Raw genomic sequence first — 21,241 nt, 5'->3', positions numbered from 1 at the left:
ACCACTCAGCATTGTATTTGCCAGCCAGGTATTCACTTATAGGAAATGCCAGGTAAATCTATTAAATTTTATAACAAACCAGGACCTTTGTAAACTAAGGGAATGTCTACATTGGCAAGCTTCTGCACCACGAGTTATACCAATTTTATTAAAATACTGGAATTAAACTGCTATTGCGTGTCCACACCGTGCTTCTTGTGACGCTGGGGCGCGTCCACATTAGCAGCTCTTGCAACGGCAAAGACAGCAGTCCATTGTATTAGCTATCCCACTGTGCAACTGGCCGCAGGGTGCTTTGGGAAGGGTTTGCAATGCTGCATGAGGCAGGCACAGCATCACACGATGCAGGTTTCCCAAACCATTGTTCCATGGGCATCCTACTACATTGCCAGCTGCTTTTCAACTGAAGTGGGCAGGGGGGAGTGTGTGTGACAGGAGTGTGTGTGTGTATGGAGGGGGAGAGAGAGACAGTGTGTTTTGGGGGACAGAGTGTATCAGCATGCTGTCTTCTAAGTTCAGACAGTGGCAGGAAGCAACTAGTCCTGAGGCAGGGGGAGGGGGAAACCGCAACATCAGCCCCTCCCTCTCTTCCTGGGCTCTCCTCACAGCAATCTCTCTCTTCGCTCACACTCAGACATCTGCCTCTGTGTTCAACAGCACGAGCATTTCACATTAATGGTTTGCTTTGTGTCCCGGAGCAGATCAGCATAGCACACAATGGCTGTCAGAAATGGTGCTTTGAAAGAGGAGGGGCGCATGTCTCTAGGGCAGCCGAATTCAAAACAATGAGCAGAGCGGTCATTTGAGGCATTATGGGACAGCTCTGGAGGCCAGTTACAGTGCAGAAAGCAATCAAGTGTCTACATGGGCAATTGAGTGCTGGAGCCTCAGTGCAAATAGCCTTATGACTCTCGTCTAGGTGTTTTGGGTTTTTTTGCAGCGCTGCAACTGAGGAGTTTCTGCACACAAAGTGGCTTGGCAATGTGTACACATCTGCAGCTTGAGTGCAAAAAGCTGCTTTACTGCACAGAAACTTGCCAGTGTAGACAAGCCCAAAGTCAGAGCGTCAGCTGCTGCCTGAGTCTGCCTCTGACCACATGAAAAAGAACAAGGTGGCACTGTTTGTCCAGCACATGGGATTAGTTGGGGCTCTGGGGGATTTTGGGGAAGGCTCAGGATGGGGCAAGGCAGGGTTGACTGCTCTTCACATTACTATCTCTTACAGAGCCCCTAGATTTCCACCAGTTAGAAGTTAGAGTTTGGAAAAAATCTCCTCTGCATTGCTGCTGAGCAGTAAGAAGGGGTCCCAGGCTGCCTTGGTGGCGGGGAAGAGGAGGTGAGAAAGGGGGGCAACAGAGCACCGTGCATTGGCTGCTGGCAGTGTAGCTGTCTCTTGCTTCTGAATCCTGAGAAGCCACATAGCTGGGAGGCCCTGTCACACCACCCAAGCTCTGTGCCCTTTTACCTAAAGGGATTATTTACAGGATATATACCACAATGTAAACTTCCCGTTTCTTTTGCTTGCTTCCTGGTAGTAGTATTTTAATCCTTGTTAATCAGGAGGCATGGGGCGGGCTCCACTGGGAAGCAAGTATATAGGTAAAAATGCTGATTCTCAGAAGTATGTTGGTTACTATGATATTCTTCTAAATCTTTGGCTCAAATTTGGATTTCTGTAATGCAACATGGACAATTTGGTTAAAACTCAAATTTGATTCTTCGAGTTATTTAAGGAAAGGCTATCTCAGCGGGCCCTGTAATTCCATTAATTCAACTCAGATTCATTTCTAGAGATGAAAGGGCTTTCATGACCTAGCTAAACTATGTTGTAAAATGAAATGTTGTATAACATGCGTTTTGTTGGTTTGGGTTGCTAGGCGTGGGTGCTTCTGAATTTTAAGTTAGCAAGGTGAGGAAGTGACTACCAAGAGAGTGAAATGAAAGCTTCTCCTTTTCTGGAAAATCAAGGGCTGCCACTAGTGCAGTCTTTGAGCCATTTCTAAGTAGGTACGTCCTCTTGAGTTATCCTTTTCTCTTCCTTTTTGCAGTTCTAATACCATTTCACTTCAATTTACTCATCATCATTTAAGCAGGATAAGTCTGGTCATCAGTACTTCAAAAGGAGACCCACAGAGAAAAGCCAGTGAAGGTAGCACACTTCCCTCTGATTCATCATTGAACCAGTGTTCCAGCACCATGGTTAGGGAGGCAGGAGATGCCATCTTTCAGGTGATTTGTGAAATCAAGGTCCCAACCACGTGGGGTCATTAACAATCCTGTAGCACTTTTTGCAAAAGCTGGAGTATTAGTCCTGTTTTCCTGGCACAGTTCCAGTTTGGATAATTATATTTCACTTACGTTTTTCCTTCAAGTATTCTTCACTTTCTGTCCTGTGTTGTGAATTGGCTTGTAATATTGCTCTTAAACATCTGCCACAAGAGGTGGCAGCATTTTAGACACATGTGGAATTAATATTATTTTATTGTTACTATTTTATTTTATTTTATTTTATTTGTAAAGCACTTTTCAAGATGAAAGTTTCTATTATCAGTATAAAACACTGGTATTATCACAGTCTGGGCAACTAATATGCTTCACAGCTAATGTCTTAAGGTGTCTTGATTAGAAAACCCCTGAATTACTGAAGTTTTCTAAGTACTCCTGGCTATCTCAGAATTCCTTTGTATCTAACATAGTAAGTTACTGGTATTATCCATTGAGAGAACTGGGTTGTGGTAGAACATCATTGCTCATAACTGAGCACTAGTTAAACATCTGTGCAGTATACCAAATAGTTGCAGTTCGGTATAAGAGTTGTTGAGAGCAAAATAGAGCCTTGGATCAATCAGCCGTTAAAGGTAAGCATACTGGCTTGCATGATTTCTAACCTAGAATTAAGTTATAGGTTAGATTTTTCAAGACTACTTTTACTTTAATTATTTTCCTTTCTAAATTTCCAGTGACTTCAGATTTAATCTATTCCACAGTTGTATCACATGTCCTACTAGTGAGTATTTCTTTAATAGCTTCTTAAAGGTAATCCAGAAAGAACATCTGTTTCAACTTTAGAGTCTAAACTCACAAAGATTGTTGACCCTGTAAGTAGGAAATCAGCAGAATTTACTCATGAAAACAGCATCACAGGCCAATATTCTCGAAATATGTGCATGAAAATAAACTGTACAGCTCCTGTTAGTGCACCCAGCCCCATGTTAAAATTTCCTCTCCCAGTAGCAGGGGTAGATATGGTGATTTCCCTGCTTTGGGTGGATAGAGTTAAATCATCCGTGCCAGAGAGAATTTATCCTTTGAGCTCATAAAAATGCTTCAGAAAAGAAAAATATTTTGCCTTTGGAATGGCCCAGATTCCAGGAAGTGTCAAGTTGTCATAAACAGATAGTTAAGATGTCTCTTTTACCTGTAAAGGGTTAACAAACAGGGAACCAAAAACACCTGACCAGAGGACCAATCGGGAAACAAGATACTTTCAAATCTCGGTGGAGGGAAGCTTTTGTTTGTGGTTTTTGGGTTTTACTTTGTTCTCTCTGGGTCCTGAAAGGGACTGGACGTGCAACCAGGTTTCTTGCCAATCTCCCTGCTACAGTCTCTTATATATTCAGAATAGTGAGTATTAAGTTGAAAGGCGGTTATAGTCTTTTAATTGTTTTCTGTATTTGCAAATGTGTAGTTTGCTGGAAGTATTTTAAAATTTTTGCTGGGGGGAGGCTTTTCTCTCTGGTTTCTGTAAGCTGAAAGACCCTGTAATATTTACCATCTAGATTACAGAGACAACTTTTAGTTTTTTTTCTTCTTTTTATTAGAAGTTTTGCTTTTTAAGACCTGTTTGATTTTTTCCCTAGTTGAGGCTCAAGGGAATTGAGTCTGTACTCACCAGGGAATTGGTGGGGAGAAGGGAAAGGTAAATTTCCTCTTTGTTTTAGATTCACGGAGCTTGAATCTGTATTGCCTCTGGGTGAGGGGAAGAGGGCAGGGGTAGAGGTGTAAAGCCTCTGTTTTAAGATTCAAGGAGTTTAAATTACAGTAATCTTCCAGGGTAACCCAGAGAGGGAAAGCCTAGGAGAGGCACTGGTGAGGGAACAGTTTACTTTCCTTGTGTTAAGATCCAGGGGGTCTGGATCTTGGGGGTCCCCAGGGAAGGTTTTGGGGAGACCAGAGTTTATCAGGCACTGAAAGTCCTGATTGGTGGCAGCTAATTAAGCAGGTAATTAAGCTTAGAGAAATTCATGCTGGTACCCCAATTTTTTGGACGCTAAGGTTCAGATTGGGGATAGAATACTATGACACAAGTATGTTTAAGAAATTCCTTTTGGGTATATCCCAACTCTCCACAGACACGTGCACATGCATCCAATTTCAAATATCATAATTTGGATGTTGTTTGATGCTATCAAAATACTCTGTTTAATTTTCAGCATCAAAGTATAAACATTTCCAGCAAAGTGCACTTAAATTATATTTGTTTGCCAAGTGGCGCCCTTGGCCATGTGTGTAAGAAGCCTTATGGAGAAAACAAATGATTACACTTCGAAATCCCTTGCTTTTCCTCTGCAGATGTACATATCTATGACTAATGGGGACATTTCTATGAGGGCCCCTTATTAAAATGTTAACCAAACAATGCTGCCTGGCGTTTGAGTTAAGAATGAACTCCTGCAACCTTTAGTCTTATTCACCGTCACTGATTCTTAATGCTTTCCTGAGCACTGAAAACTTCTGTTTGGTGGCCTGTGAGAAGTTACTTGCTAGATACAGTGCTGGTATCAACATCATAACTGGGACTAAATAGCTTCCTTGTAGGCAGGGAAACATTAACATGTCTTGAAGCATGGATTACCTGCTTATCCCGAGGATCAAGGCATACTAGCAGTTCTGCTGCTGACCGTGCTATACCTGCTTAGAAGTAAAACAGATTTAGAGCCTGATGTTCAGGTCTGGCTGAATACTGCTCAGCACAGGACCTTAGGGCAAGAAGTAAAAGTGACTTTCTGCCACCTTTACATTCCTGTAATCTGGGGCCAGTTCAGAGCAGACTCCAGCCTGAATGTTAATTGCCACTGTTTAGCTGGGACTATTTTGGCAGCCAGAGATCATTGAAGTGCATATTCTATCCAGATGTGCCTCTGTGTGCTGTCATTTTGAGTTTGGAGAGAATTATAGTCAGTCTAGTCCATCCTCCTACATTTTGGCAAGTGTGAGGTCAGTTTTTGAGCAAGTATAAGGGGAAAAATAATAAAGGAAAAGCAAGGTATTTTGTGGTCAGACTTGTGGGCAATTTGCATATGCTAGGATTACTGCAGGATCAATGGAAAGAGACTTTTTTTTGAAGTGAGAGATGAGTAACCCAATACGACCTGGGTGAAGCAGTGACCAGGAGTGTTTCCAGTGATTTATTATGAGGGTGAAGCTAGGGAATTACCAGCTCTAAATCTTCTGTGTCCTGACTCTAAATGTTCCAAGAACTTCCTAGCAAGGGAAAGTATTTTCCCTCTTCTCCTTTATAGGTTTTTCTGTGGTTTGAATGATCATTTTTAAGAGAGAGAACAACACACTATTTACTTCTCTGTGGAGCTGTCATACCTCTCTGTTGCTTTCCTCCTGTTGTAGGAATGTGATGAATCACTAACTATTCTGATCATGAGGCCAGTTTGTCCACTACTTAGGAAAAAACTGTGCAGGGAACAGGAAACTTTGGATTCTATCTGGCATTGTTTCAGCTTCATAATTCCATTGGATGAGCTGGGTTTGTTTCTTGGTGGGAAAGGCAGCAGGTTCCGTTTACTACATCTTCCAATGTCCTGAGGTCTGTAGAGATCTTGGGACACCTGTCTGAGCCCAGGGTCTCTGCACATTGTTGTCTTGGACCTTCATTTTGGCTCCTTGCCCACTGACTGCTGTCCCTAAAATCATCCTGCAGTGGGTGTTGAATGTAAGGGAAACAAATACAGAGTAGTGCAGAAGGGGTCATCTTTATCTTACGGAGTGTCCTTGGGAATGATAAGAGGAGCATGGTCCTCTTGCGTCATATGCCCTCTCTGTTCTCAGACATGCCCATATAGAAGCTCCAAAACCTGGGGTAGGATGCCTGGAAGTGATCACTTCTCTCCCATCTGCCAGATCACTGTTTCCTCTTATTAAAAATAAAGTATGGATGACTGGGTCCTTTAAAGGTGACCTCTTTTTGGTAATGATCACCTACCTACAGTATTGTATGTACAGGAGAATCACATAATCAGTAGTAATATGCTTGGATAATGTCATTCACAGAATCCAGACAGTGGGCTGTTGGTCGTTCGGTTTGATTTGGTTAGTAGGTTTTTAGATGCAGTTTGGATTTAAGGGCCCTATGACAAACACAATTAATAAGTAATTGTTCATGGGGAAAAATAGAATGAATATAGGAAAAAACATGAAATTTAATTCCTTTCTTTACCATCTGTTCTATACACTGACGATTTCCTGGGTCTGTCAAAGAGAAAGTAGATAAGGAAGTGTTATTTACTCCTTCTCATAGTACAAGAATTAGGGGTCACCAAATGAAATTAATAGGCAGCAGGTTTAAAACAAACAAAAGGAAGTATTTCTTTATACAATGCACAGTCAACCTGTGGAACTCCTTGTCAGAGGATGTTGAGAAAACCAAGACTATAACAGCGTTCAAAAAAGAACTAGATAAATTCATGGAGGATAGGTCCATCAATGGCTACTAACTTGGATGGGCAGAGATGGTGTCCTAGCATCTGTTTGCGAGAAGCTGGAAATGGGCAACAGGGGATGTACCACTTGATGATTACCTGTTCTGTTCATTCCCTCTGGGGCACCTGACATTGGCCACTGCCAGAAGACAGGAGACTGAGCTAGATGGACCTTTGGTCTGACCTAGTATGGCTGTTCTTATATCATCTACAGCTTCTCCAAACTTGAGGCTTAGCTTTGTGGCTACTGTTCTCTAGTTGAGGAGCTTTCAATAACAGTCCATCCAGTACCTTTCGTTATTAACTGACTGGTTGTAGTTGCCCCAACTTCTCTGTTTCTTCACTGGCAGGATGCCTTGCTGCTGCATTATATTGCTGCCTTCACTAGCTGACTGATGGACCAAGAGACAAGTTGAATAATAAAAACTGGGGGGTGGTGGTATCTTTCCAAGGCTGGCCTTGGCAGCATACTGTGTGCTCTGATGGCTCATTTATTGTATCTTATTCAGTAGAAATTGGCTTTGTAGAAAGCCAATGCATTTCTTTCATGTTGTCAAGGCTGAAGAAGTTTGAAAAGAAAAGAGCCGAAGGCAACATTGAATGGGCATGAGCAGTTAAAAGATGGGTTATGTAATATACAAATAGTTGTAGGTTTGAAAGGGAAGGGATCAGTTTTAAGATAAGTGAATAATTATTTTCCCAAGTCAACATTCAGAATCCCCCAATTCATTATTTCCACTGTGCTGTTAGCAACACCAACAACAGAAATGGTATGAACCAAAAGGAGGGTGGTTTTATGCTCTTCTGCCAATGTGGCAATTCCTACAGTCAGAGATTTTTGGGGTCAGGGAGAAAGAATGAACTTTCCTTCTTTGTGGTCCAGCACCGAGTGCACACAAATTGTAGTATATAAAGTTACTTTAAAGCATAGTCATGTTCTCAGTTTTGAAAATTGGGGGGAATGTTTGTTCTTCATAGCAACCTTACTTAACTACTTCAAATATGTATGGTAAGCAAAGGGTCCTGAAAGAATCTGCATAATAAACTGCAATATGCTTATTGTGTTATAACCCCACTCTCTCTCTCTATATGTGTGATACACCCCCCCCATATGATATGCATGTGATAATTTATTATGCATTGTTGACTGTTTCTCTTCCTCTTCTCCCGAGATGTAGAATTCTCCCCTCCCTCAGAATTAGTTTCCCTGATGCAGAGAATCGGCAAGATTCAGTTTGGCATGAACACCAGTTTTTCTAGACAATAAAAAGCTGCAGCTTTAAACCACACTACATGGTTAGAAATGGGAACGCTATACCATTGGGAAAAGGATTCCTAGCTTTCTAATGGGGCCCAGCATTAGCATCAAGCCCTGGAAAATACTGTGAAAAAAGACTTTAAATCTGTGAAAATTTTAAGTTTAGAAAAGATTATGGATAAATTTTTAGATTTTTTGAGCCTTGCACAGCTGAACTCATAGGTAGTGATTTGCAGAAGTGTTGAGCACCTGCCACTCCTGCTGGCAGTCAGTGGGAGCTGTGAGCATTCAGGATCTCTGAAAATCAGTCTCATGGTAACTAAGGCCCTGATCCTGCAATGCGGATAAAACCTTTATACCACACCCTTGTATGTACAGGAAAACCTCAGAGTTACAAACACTAGAGTTATGAACTGACCAGTAAACCACATACCTCATTTGGAACTGGAAGTACACAATCAGGCAGAGGAGAGAGGGAGGCAAATATAGTACAGTACTGTGTTAAAAGTAAACTACTAAAAAAAGGTGGGGGGAAGCAGCATTTTTCTTCTGCATCGTAAAGTTTCTAAGCTGAATTAACTCAATGTTCAGTTGTAAACTTTTGAAAGAACCACCATAACGTTTTGTTCAGAGTTAGTCATGAACAACCTGCGTTCCAGAGGCATTTGTGATTCTGAGGTTCTACTGTATTAAATATGCATATAGATTGCATGAGTATTTTCTCTAATAAAATTGCAGACGAACAGTGCTTAGTGTTACGTTTTATCATGGTATAGTTAGAGGGGGTGAAAAACCATGTATATATTTAAGGCATCATGTTACATGTTGCCCAAGATGCAGAAGAAGAAAATGGTACAAGCGTAATTTATGCACAGTGGTTTCTTTGTTGATAGAAAACCTGTGAGGAACAGATTGTAGATAATTATGCACATTAGCACTAAACAAAATGGAACAAAAATACAGCATATTCTTGCTGGAGTAGCTTTATCAGTTGGATAAGGATACGGAGGAAAGGATTTTGAATGCCTGCATTACAATTTGGGTCATAGCAGGTGAGAAGAAGGAGATGACCAGGTTAGGGGTGAGCATGCCCTCAGTCAGTGAAGAGGCAGTCTCTTAGCATTGTAAACCACATCCTCTGCTTCTGTGAAACAGTTAGAAAACAAGTGTTTGATCTTGAAAACCATGCCATTTGTACTGCTTTCTCATTCCCTTTAGAGTAGTGCTTAGTCATTTACTTTCAAAATGACTTTCAGGGGTGCTGCTATTTCAATTTGTTCTTCTTTGATTCCCTCACTCTAACCTTTCTTTTCAGATACTGTAAATTACTTCTAAATTGTTAGCTCTCTAAATTAGATTTCCTGAGTTAATGGCATGTTGTAACCATGGTGCTGCAGGCAACTGTTAGTTTAATTCAGGGCAAGAGGGTTAAGTGAAAATTATAATTCCAAGATTATCACTCTCCATGTAAATTAGATCTATGGCATTGGAGCATCTTATAAAGAAATTGCCTTTAAGCATTGAAAGTAGAACGAAAGTTAGGGCTAGAGTTTGCTTTTACTTTTATCCCAGTGTAAGGAGCAGCATGGGGCTGTACTGCACCAAAAGCAGCACAGGGAGGAAATTGTGACTCTGAAGGTCTAAGGCACAACCAAGATCTTGGATTGAATGGTCAATGAAATAGTAAGTGGGCTTTGCTGGTGAATTTTCCATGACTAATGCTCCCACAAAATGGGGTGTTGTTTTTCTTTTAAACAGATACATGGGTCAAAGTTCATGTCCTCTCCCTCTCTGTCCGTCATGGGTAGGTGGGGTGGGCTTTGAGGAGCCTGCATAGTGGTTCAGCATTCCAGCCTGCATGCAGCTTAGCTCCATCAAAGCTTACCTATGTACAGCCCCAAAAGAGAGGAGTTGGGACAGGCTTTGAGCCCAAGTACATTACAAGTAGGTATATTCATGTGGTCCCACATACATGGGGCACAACTGGAGCCTTTGGGCTGTAGCAGTGGCTATACTGCCATTTCGCAGACCTGTGGAGCAGATGTCCTCCTCCACTTCCAGATCCCATTAGACCCCCCCCCCCCATGCTAAGCCTGACTATGTGAGATTGGTGTTCCAAGAGTGCTCTAAATGTAAACAGTGTTAAGACATAATGTAACAGCAGCCTGTGCTCAACAATTTGTACAATAGTTCCTGGGTTTTATGGGACCAATAAAGTCATCTTGCTCTACACTGCAAATGTCTTTCTCTGAGATGCTTTTTACATCTGCTTTTAATGCTTGATACAGACGGAAGGAGTAATTCCCTTATTCAGACAGGCTTAAAGTATTGTCATGGTGGGAGAAGGCTCCTCTATTTATTCCTGAGTTGTAATCATATGATGCCTTTTATTGTTTAAGTGCTGACTATATTACTAGGTTGTACAAGACACAAGTAGAGACTGGCCCTGCCCCAAAGAGCTTGTAGTCTAAAACCCTACATGTTTTGAACTTTAGACCTGCAGCACTATCCGTTTTCTAAATACTGAAATAAATAGTTTTTTTCTTAAAAAGCAGCAAAGAGTCCTGTGGCACCTTGTAGACTAGCAGACAAGTTTTTTCTTACTAATTGAACCAACAAATATTTACAGAAATCATTCATCGTAACAAGACCATGTTGAATATGAACGTGATCTGCTATGCCAAAGACCTTAATGGTATGTCTGTATTGCAGTATAAACCTAGGGTTCGGTCTGAGGTTCAAGCCTAACCTCCCTTCTGTATACACACAAACAGTGCTAGGCCTGGGCTTGGACCAGGGTTCTGGGACCCCATGGGTGTAGAGGGTCTGAGCCTGAGTCAAACCAGGAATTTGCGACATAGATGCAGCCTTATTGGACCCAGCATCTGGAAATCTGTCAAAAGTATTTCACAACCACACAGGCCAACTTTCTTTGTTCTCTGGGCAGTCAAGATTTCCCACGCTGTACCACAAAGAAAGGGCTAGAGTGCCCACATTTTGAGAGATGCTAGGAAGGCTGGGATATGGGTGGTTGGAGTCGGGCACACATAATGAGATGTAGATATTGGAGCCTGAGGTTGGGTCCCAGGGTTCAACAATTCCTAACCTAAAGTTACAATTGAGTGTAGATGCTCAAGGCCTAGGTTAACAAACCCAGGGTCTGCTAACTTGAGTTCTACTAACCCTAGGCTTATTTTTCAGTGTAGACATACCCTAAGAGATCACAGCCCTGAACTGTTTATTTAATATGTGACTTTCATGTGAAAAATAAGTCAGACGCAGCACCGTTTAGGCAGCCTTAGTTCAAAGGTATCAGAGCGGTACTGTGTTAGTCTGGATCTGTAAAAGCAGCAAAGAATCTTGTGGCACCTTATAGACTAACAGACGTTTTGGAGCATGAGCTTTCGTGGGTGACGAAGTGGGTATTCACCCACGAAAGCTCATGCTCCAAAACGTCTGTTAGTGTATAAGGTGCCACAGGATTCTTTGCTGCTTTTAGTTCAAAGGATTTCCCAATGAGAGATGCTAACTTGGTCTAGATTCACAGCTTAGTATGTTGCCAAAGAGCTTGAGGTGACTGTTCGAGAAAAGGTCTGCAGCAAAATAAAGTAAATCTAGTCTTATCTGTCTAGGTTCCCATATCCTGTCCATTACTGGGGTATCTGAGCACCATACACATTTATTAGAAAGAACAAAAGAGCTTCATTTGTTTTAACTCTGTGTGTTTTGTGGGGCAATTGAGGGGAAGGGCAGTGGAAGAAGAAAGTTTTGTGTTTTGCTTTGAATGCATGGAGGCTTGTGGCTATTCTGAGCTCTTCTGGGAGTGAATTCCACTTGTGGGCTCTGTCTCCTGCACACACAAGCCTCACTTTTGAGGTTGGCAGTTCCCATTACCATAGCTAATTTCTGTTTTATTTAGCAGAACTCATTATTATGGGCCTCATTGTTTCCAGCCTCTGCTGCTTGGGCATGCTCTGGGAGGAGAGGCCTCAAGGACGTTGGTGCATTATGGGGAGTGGTGGGCAGAACCAAGATTCTACCCTCTTCCACCCCTACCCATCTGTATGGAAGGATAAAAAACAGCCATGCAGGGGCTGCTGTTACTCCTGGATGGGACTGTTAAATGACCCACACTTTGGCCCATAGATTTTGATCCTTTTGTCCTTAGTCAAGCAAAGCTCCCATTTCAAAGGGACTTTACTGGAAGCTTTGCCCATGAAACAAGGTCAACAACCCCTTTATTCTTTTTCCTCCTGGATCTACCCTACTTTCTTGTCATAGGTGAGAAATTCTATATAGCTTTTTCCAGAATCACAAAAGGAAGTTGTTGTGATCTTCAGCAATGAAGTCTATGGCCAGGTAACATTCCAAATTTCTTTTTTGTTGTTGTTTTTGTTTTAGGTCAATTTTGTAGCCTGTCAGCTGTTTGCCTTGTTGGCTGCTTTTTGGTTTCGCATTTATTTGAGCCCCAGCAATGTCAGTTCCGTTGTTCGTCATGCATTTGCCACTCTCTTTGGAATATACTTTGCTGTTTTCTGTTTTGGATGGTGAGTATTTAACTTTCAGATAAACAAATTATGCCAGCAATTATGTTTTATTTCGTGTCAGTTTTCCTAGATTGTTTGTGTTCAGTCCTGAGACAACTTGTGTGTTGCAGTCCTGCAAAACAAGGACCACCTAACTGCCACAAAGACCAGAACAAACTGAAATGACTTGTAGATATTTATCTGCAGTGTTGCAATGCTGGTCCAACGACATTAGTGAGACAAGGTGGGTGAGGTAATATCTTCTATTGGTCCAACTTCTGTTGATGAGAGAGACAAGCTGAAGAAAAGCTCTATGTAGCTCTAGAGTTTGTCTCTCTCACCAGTGGATGTTGGTCCAATACAAAAAAATATTCCCTCCCCTACCTTGTGTCTCTTGTAGATGTATGTTGTATTTTTCTATGGCAAGTTTACTGCAGTCATCAAAGAGACACTATCACCCAAGAAGACATAAAAATATATCTCCATTAGAGGAGATGCATCCATTGTTGAGTATTCAGTTTGATTATATTTAAAAAAGAACATTTTAGACCCAAACTGGTTGAGAGGATTCTTACTTGAAGCACTGTTCTAGTCACTCTGTAAAAACTGCATTGTGGGGTAGTTCCATGTTTACTGGCTCTATTTCAGATTTAGTTAGCTTACACAGCGGAAAAGGAATTCTTTTCCATCAGCCTTGCAGTCTTACTCTGAGACTATCTAAATGTTTATCTTTTTGTTTTCAAGGTACTCAATCCATATTTTTGTACTGGTGATGATGAGCTATGGCATCATGAACATTGCAAGTATTCCCAACATCCACAGGTAAGGTTACATGGGGGCAAGAATTCAATTACCCTGTTCCATCCAGAGGCTGGCAGCAACGCAGAAGTTCATTTTGGTATCTTATCTTTCTGTTCTCACCACCTCCACTCAGTTGCAGCAGTTTTATGGATTTAACTACAGTATCCACTGTATCACATCCGCCTACCAAAGAGAGGGAAGGCGGTTTGTACTTAGCCCAGTTTAGCCTCCTGCAGCTTCAGCAATTTACATGGAGACCTCGTCTTTAAGTTGTATTTGGAGATTATGTCAAGCCACACTCTCTTCAGTGTTGTGTCATGGAGAATGGGTTTTAAAAAACCCTATTTTTAATTTTTCCCTCTTGCTGTTTGGCCTTTATGCATTTCCCATTTACCCTTCAGTTAGATAAAATAAGATCACAGGCAGTTCAAAATCTGTGGTTTGTGAAACAAGTCAGTATTTTGGTACAGTAACTCCTCACTTAAAGTCATCCTGGTTAACATTGTTTCGTTGTTATGTTGCTGATCAGTTAGGGAACATGCTCATTTAAAGTTGTGCAATGCTTCCTTCTAACGTCGTTTGGCAGCCACTTGCTTTGTCCACTGCTTGCAGGAAGAGCAGCCCATTGCAGCTAGCTGGTGGGGACTTGGAACCAGGGTGGACCGGCAGCTCCCCATCAGCTCCTCGCTCCCCTAAGTTCCCTGTGCAGCAGCTGCCCAGCAGGCTATCAATTGCCGGCAGTTCAGCTGTCCCTCCCACCACTGCCATGTACTGCTCCTGCCCTCTGCTTAGGAGCTACTCCCCGAACTCCTGCTTGCTGTGTGGGGGGTAGGAGAGGAAGAGAGGGGCTGTCAGGGTGTCCCCCCCACTCCCCGCTTACCCCATTTTCCTTAGAGCAGGGGGGACACACAACAGGGCTCAGGACAGAGGGAGCTTGCTGGCAGCAGCTGCAGTCTCAGCAGGCTGATCTAATTAACAAGGCAGGGTACTTAAGAGTAGGGTCAGCGTACTTAAAGGGGAAATGTGCATCTCACACACACACACACAGTTTGTGTCTTTGTGTCCGATGCTTCTCCCCTCCCTCCATTCCTGCTGCCTTGTAGAGTGTGAAAGTTAACCCTTGAGGGCTCAGTCATTTGCTAGTTCATCATTTAGCAGTAACGCGTTCCCTGGGAAATATCCCACCCTCTGACTCCTCCACCTCAACCAAGCTTCATAATCATCATCACTGTGTATCACTATTAAATTGTTTGTTTAAAACTTATACAGTATGTGTGTGTGTATATATTTAATATAGTCTTTTGTCTGGAACCTAACCCCCTCATTTACATTAATGGAGAAGTTGGATTTGCTTAACATCGTTTTGCATAAAGTCGCATTTTTCAGGAACATCACTAAAACGTTAAGTGAAGAGTTACTGTACTGAACACAGAGCTTCACAGGACTGCAAATACAGGAAATGCCATTGACTTGATGACAAGAGAGCATTAACCCATCACCAGCCCAAAAGTAAAAGTTATAGACTGTCAGATCTTAGTTAGTCCTTATGCTAAGGACAAAAAGAAAGGTACTGAAACTACCATAGCCAGGTGTATGTTTAGTGTCTCACTGAACCTTATTGGGCAGATGGTACCTTGATCAGAATGGGCAAACTCTGTTGAAACCATAGCTGATTCTTGTACGAAGATAGGAAGTGTCAGTAGAAGAGATTTACAGGGCAGTAGAGTAGTTCTCTTTGCAATATTTTGCAAAACATAATCACAGGTAATGTATTGTCTCAGAGTTCTTCAAGCAATAGTTCTTTGTTAGTGTTCAGCATGCTGAGCATTTCTTTCTCTGCATGTGGAATTGCTTTTCACTTGCTGTTATTTTGAGCTCTTAGTTGAAGATATGGAGTAGTAATGTTACCTGGAAAATTGGTTTCTGTAAGTAATCCAGAGGAACATGCCAGTTGGCAGCCTGAGAGGTATTCCACTTTTTTGTTTTGGGTTGACTTGGGCATTGCTTAGATCATTGAATTAATGCTCCCATTAGGTCTAGTTTTGGTTGGAACATATATCCTCTTGCCCTACTCTCTTTGTGCAAGTTTTTTAACTCACCTTTATTGGCCTAAACATAGGCTCGTGTTCACTGCAGTTGTACCTGAAGACAGAATCCCTATGCTTGCTTATTGTTTGGTAGGGGCTCTCTGACGGTATATGATAGTTATGTGTGCATCAACCATGTCCCCTTCTGTCTTGTCAGTTCTTCAGACAATCTCTCTCCAGTGAGTCTAACGTCCAGTCCCGAACATTTTTAAAAGTAGGATTTATTTATAAATATCTTACAGTGGCAGGCAATACAATTAAATAAGTGACGTCCAAAGTACGAATTGTTGCTAGAGTAGAGGACTTGCAACTGTATGCATGTAACATGCAATACCAGGCAGAATGGGAAAACATACAAAGGAGAAAGCATCCAGGCTAGGATCCATGATTGTTCCAAACAGATGGGGGCAGGCAGCAGAGAGCACTGGTAGCACTGAAGCAAGATTTTCAGGGAGAGGGTATGAGAGAGTGGCATAATTAGAGGCCGCTTTTGACAATTTGATCATAAATGAGTTTCCCAAGGTGGCCACATAGCACAGTCAGACCTAGAACCCCGAAATCCTGATGTAGTTGCTGTAGCACTATGCTGCCTGTGTGAGAAGACACCAGAGAGAAAAGGTGCTAAAATATGCTTTGTTGTTGCCTGTGTCTTGGGGGAAGAAGGGAGCAATCTATTGTTCTGGATCAGTGGACCAAGTTGTAGAAACCATATCTACAGCTAGAAATCCAGTATTTACTCATGCCTGCACAGGAGAATGAGAAGAAATGGGCATACATTCAAGTTAAAGGATTTTCCTCTCACTCTTACTGTTTAGCCAATTATTCATGATGGAAAAAATAGCATCTGTTGCAGCACAAACGAAGCCAGTTTACATAATGTTATTGGCTATTAGAGTGCAATAGTGAGTCATACTTTGAACTGCATTGATTTGAAATTGTGATGGAACATGCTGAAAATCTTAGCAGGGCTGGGAAAGTTGGAACAGGGCCATTCCTCACTCTTAGCAATAGCTTTGTGGCTCAAACATAACATGTTCTAATTAAATGAGGCAACAGGAAAAGTAACTTAAATGATAAATGTTATGGGCTAAAATGGGGCTTGAAACCTGTAGCCAACAGCTGCTGGCTTAAAGACTGAGCCTATTCATAGTGTTTAATACACTATGTCCCCAAGCCATGCCCTGTTCCTTCAGCAACATACGAGAATATTCATAATAAGAATATAAAAAAGTGTATTTTCTCAGGGAAGAGATTTCTCATGCAGTGAGGTAAAAAGGAGAGTAAGGAAAATAGCAAAAGTATGAATGCATGAATGAATCTAATCTGCACCCTTCCTATTCCCCATTAGTCCAGTCTCTGCATAGGCTGTTCTATCTTCCTCTACTGTTTTGAGCCAGGAGGGCTGTAGTAGGTCAAGCCCATGGGTTTGTTTTTTAAAATCAATACTCAAAACAGATAAATAAGGTCCTGCTGCCTGGCTCCTCCTAAAGCCTCTTCCACATAAGGTTTCTTTCCCTGTTCATACAACAGATGTGTCCAGGTAGATTTTACACCTACGTGGTATGGAGAATCACCTTCCAGGACCTTCATCCTAACACTGGGTCTCCTACAGGAGCCTTCCTGCTACCTGCAGGCCCCTCTCCCTGACCAAGCTACTTGTTGACCTTTTATCTGAGAACCAGATCACCCTGCAGGCTGTCACCTGATCCCTCACCTGAAACCCATCACCTGGGTTGTAAGTAATTAGTCACTGGGGGCCTAAACACACCTGCCTTAAAGGGACAAGGGCCTGGCTCCGCCCCCTCCTGGCTGGCTAATTCTTTTGCCATTTCATCTTCTGTTCTGTTCCTCATTCTGGTTTGTCCTGACTTGGGCCTGGTGGCCACAGCCTCACACTCGCCAGTCTGCCTGCCTGGTCTTCTGCTGGCCAATTTGTGCCACTTCTGTTTGGGTGTGAAGACCTTGATTTCCCAATCATTGGGTTCCTGCCTGCCCCCTACTGCTAGAGCTCTATGGTCTTGGGCTCCAGTTGGCTGCTTTTGCTGATATGATGTTGGACCCTGATGACCTCAATTCTAGATGGGCTCGTAGGATCACCTGCTGTTCTCTTCTCAATTTGGTGTTTCAGCCTTCTGGTGCACTGCTGCTCCCTTCTGGTCTGTGAATCTTGGTTCTGTTGGTCTCCTTCCTGCTCTTCTCTGTCTCCAGGCTCTCACTGGCAACCTACATCGGCCGGCATCCTCTTTCCTGTTCTGTTATGGATGGGGATGATGAGGAGCAGGGCCGGCTTTAGGCCAATTCCACCAATTCCCCCGAATCGGGCCCTGCGCCTAAGAGGGCCCCGCACCCAGTGAGAATCCCTTCCCTGGCTAGAGGCACCTCTTTAATTTTTACTCACCTGGCAGTGCTTCGGGTCTCCAGCGGCACTTTGGTGGCGGGTCCTTCGCTTGCTCTGGGTCTTCGTCGGCACTTCAGTGGCAGGTCCTTCGGTGCCGCCAAAGACCTGGAGCGAGTGAAGGACCCACCGCTGAAGTGCCACCGAAGACTCAGAGCACCGCCTGGTGAATACAAGCCCCACGTGTTTTTCTACAGATGTTTTTTGTTGTTGTTTTGGATTTTTTTTAGTCATCCCTGCCAGGGCCCCGTTGAAACTGTTCAAATTGGGCCCCGCACTTCCTAAAGCCGGCCCTGATGAGGAGCGGGAGAGGAAGTAACAGGGTTTGAGGATTACCCCTCCTTATGCTGCACAGAGGATCTGCAGCACTGCACTCCTTAACCAGCGATACTCAGACTACGGCCCATGAGCAGCATTCCCATGTGGCCCATGAGCTGCACATGAGCTCTTTAATGTGTCTCCTGGATGTCTTTGCAGCACATGATATCATAACAGTGTGATTTAATTATTAACCAATCAGGATGCTTTTACTATGTTATTAGCCAATTATGTTATGAACTTGCACTAATTTATTAACTTACTTGCTGTGAGAATTATATATATGGCAGACCTCTGTGATTCGGGAGTCAAATTAGTGATCAGCAGTACCCAAAAGAGCCACAATAGTGTGAAATATTTCCCCTCTCATACTGTTTTACTGTAGTACTGTTCACATATAATGAAACAATGAATTCACGCTATTGTGACTCTTTTGGGTAATGCTGATTGCTAATTTGGCTCCTGAACCCCTGAGGTCTGAGTATCACTGCCTTAAACTATTATAATGTCAGAGTACAGGATGCCACTAGCCATCCTGCCTAATCTAATTTTACACTCACACAGGACACAAACCAGAGAGTGGATTTTTCAAACCCTAGTTAAAGAATACTTCCTGTGTGAAAAACTTTGCATAACAGCCTGTTTGAGCATGTAAAGCCAAAAGAAATTGTCTTCCAAATGTTACTGAAAACAATGTACAGCGATTGTGTACTCTTAAAGCATAATTATATTCTTTCCCTTCTGTTTTCTACACACTTGCAATATGAGAGTCTCAAGTATTTCTGGTGTGTGTGTGTATGTACACAGAACAGAAAGGAGAATGGATAATTTCAGCAGTATGTTAAATGTTATCTGGCTTCAGACACTTGAATTCTAGGACATAATTTTCCAAAGTGACTAGTAATTTTGAGTGTCTCAGTTTTGATTATCATCTTGACATGTATACATTTACTCTCATTTTTTGTTTTGCCTTGTATGAGGTGAATGTAAAGTCTTGACTCTGCTTTGGTTGGTAACTCTTCTGTTTGTTTGTATGTTCTGTTTAGGTACTCCTTTGTGGTAGCCATGGGATACCTGACATTGTGTCACATTAGCCGAATATACATATTTAATTATGGTATTCTCACTACAGATTTCTCTGGGTGAGTATCCAGCTCGTAATCTATGTCTGTTGATAAATTGTATAGTTAATTGCTTGATCACACTTTGGTTCATTATGAAATATATTCAAGAGGCAAATTAACTAATATCACTCAGGTTTATTGATATAAGCCAATAATAATATAGAACAGGAAAAAACATTCAATATGATACCAGTTTCTGGGAAGCCACCTCGTGTAGCATTGTTAAATTCACTTTACACAGAAGGTGTGTTTCCCAAATTTACACTCTTAAAGCCATCTTTTTATCCTCTACCTGTTGACAAGTAAAAGGTACTGTGTACATCATCTGAAACTAGATTTAACCAGTCTGCTTTCTACTTTGTTTTTATGGTAAAATGATGTGCCCCTTATCTCATTGCTCTGAAAGCATGCACTCCAGGTATCAAGGAGCATGAAGAAACCTCTTAGGTTTATGCCAGGGCAGAATATTCGTATGTCTTGTCCTTTTCCTTTGGGACATTTCCGTACTAGCTTGTGAGAACAACTCCCTACCTGTTAATATGGAAAAATACTCATATGTCCTGACCCAGACCGTTTTCCTATCTCCTTAAACCAAAGCTTACTTCACCTTATGTGTGGTCTTGAGAGATACCTGGCATGGGTGAACTGAATTGTAGGGAGAGTATAATACATTCAGTTAACATAACTTCCCAATACTTACATTAACACTAAGCCTAGCATATATGTATTGGCAACAGTATAATTTATTATTAAATTATTTTAGGACCGTAATTTAGTACAGTTAAAAGAATGCCGCAAAGGGCGGTCCTGCAATCTTGTTTACTTAATCTTTCAAGAAATACTTGTTCAAAGTAAATACTGCATGATGTTAGACTGACTCAAAATTTCCATTAGCCAGCGAGGTGTACCTGTGTGTGTTCTTGCACAACAGAACTAGGCTGACCAGATAGCAAGTGTGAGAAATCAGGACAGGGGGTGGGGAGTAATAGGAGCCTATATAAGAAAAAGCCCCAAATATTGGGACTGTGCCTATAAAATCGGGACATCTGGTCACCCTAAACAGCATCTTGTCAGAGGTGGGGAGAGTCTGCTTATCTGCTTCTCTACCTTGAGTGGGGATGGGAAAGTAAGTTCCGAAGTTACTCTTTGGTGGTGGAGTGGGTCCTAGGTTATCTTCCTATCTGCCAATCCCTCAGTGTCCAAGGAAGCAGCAAGGCAGATTGGCCCAAGCTGCGTCTTTCTTAAGTTTGTCTGGTTGGGTGGGATAGACTGTTGCTCTCTTTATTCCTTTCTTGATAGTGCAGTAGACCAGTATTGCCAGTCCCGGTGAGTGGCCCCAAACCTTCTTTCCTCATTCTGATTCTACTCTGGGGGAGACAGTCCTTGGATTATCACAAAGCCCTTTCTTGCCAAGCCGGGAAAACAATGTGAAAGGAGCCATCTGCCCCTCTCCTGCTGGAAGGGAGATAACTTCCAGAATAGCTGTAGCTGGTTGTTTCTTTCAGGTTTAAAGGGTCAGCTACCAGCAAAGCTGTTTTATCCCATTTTTGAAAGAGTGAAACATGCATATTTTATTACAGGGGTTCTCAAACTGGGGGTTGGGACCTCGCAGGGGGTTGCGAGGTTATTACAGGGGGTCGCGAGCTGTCAACCTCGACCCCAAACCCTGCTTTGCTCCAGCATTTAAAATGGTGTTAAATATATTAAAAAGTATATTTAATTTGTAAGAGGGGGTCACACTCAGAGGCTTGCTATGTGAAAGGGGACACCAGTACAAAAGTTTGAGAGCCCTGTTTTATTATAAGTCCTTTTCTGGATGCTTTGCTTTGGCATTTATAAGCTGTTCTTAGGATTAGTTAGGTTTTTTTAACTCTTTCTTACCCCAGTTACATATTTTTTTTCCTCCTTCTTTATGCTAAGTGGATTATCCTGGTGAGTTGATTTTTGGTGTTTTTTAATACTTTATAAGACTGGCACTGCTAATAATAATACATCATCCTCTTTTATAGCATAGGTAGA

The 21,241-nt window shown here is 42.2% G+C and overlaps 1 protein-coding gene across 3 annotated transcripts in view; it reads left to right on the top strand.

Annotated features, from left to right (window-relative positions):
• Nucleotides 1-21,241, top strand: part of MBOAT1 (membrane bound glycerophospholipid O-acyltransferase 1) — an 85,736-nt gene that overhangs the window by 27,079 nt on the left and 37,416 nt on the right. For 2 of the 3 annotated variants that reach the window (XM_032776975.2, XM_032776977.2), the window contains exons 2-4: nt 12,373-12,518; nt 13,242-13,319; nt 19,145-19,240. In XM_032776975.2, coding sequence (XP_032632866.1) covers nt 12,373-12,518; nt 13,242-13,319; nt 19,145-19,240 — 320 coding nt within the window. The remainder of the gene's footprint in view (nt 1-12,372; nt 12,519-13,241; nt 13,320-19,144; nt 19,241-21,241) is intronic. The other variant, XM_032776976.2, reaches the window with a different exon arrangement.

The sequence above is a fragment of the Chelonoidis abingdonii genome, chromosome 2 (assembly GCF_003597395.2).
Source record: "Chelonoidis abingdonii isolate Lonesome George chromosome 2, CheloAbing_2.0, whole genome shotgun sequence".
Classification (NCBI taxonomy): Eukaryota; Metazoa; Chordata; order Testudines; family Testudinidae; genus Chelonoidis; species Chelonoidis abingdonii.
The sequence above is the reverse complement of the archived record's forward strand: the minus strand, read 5'-3'. Positions and strand labels throughout refer to the sequence as shown.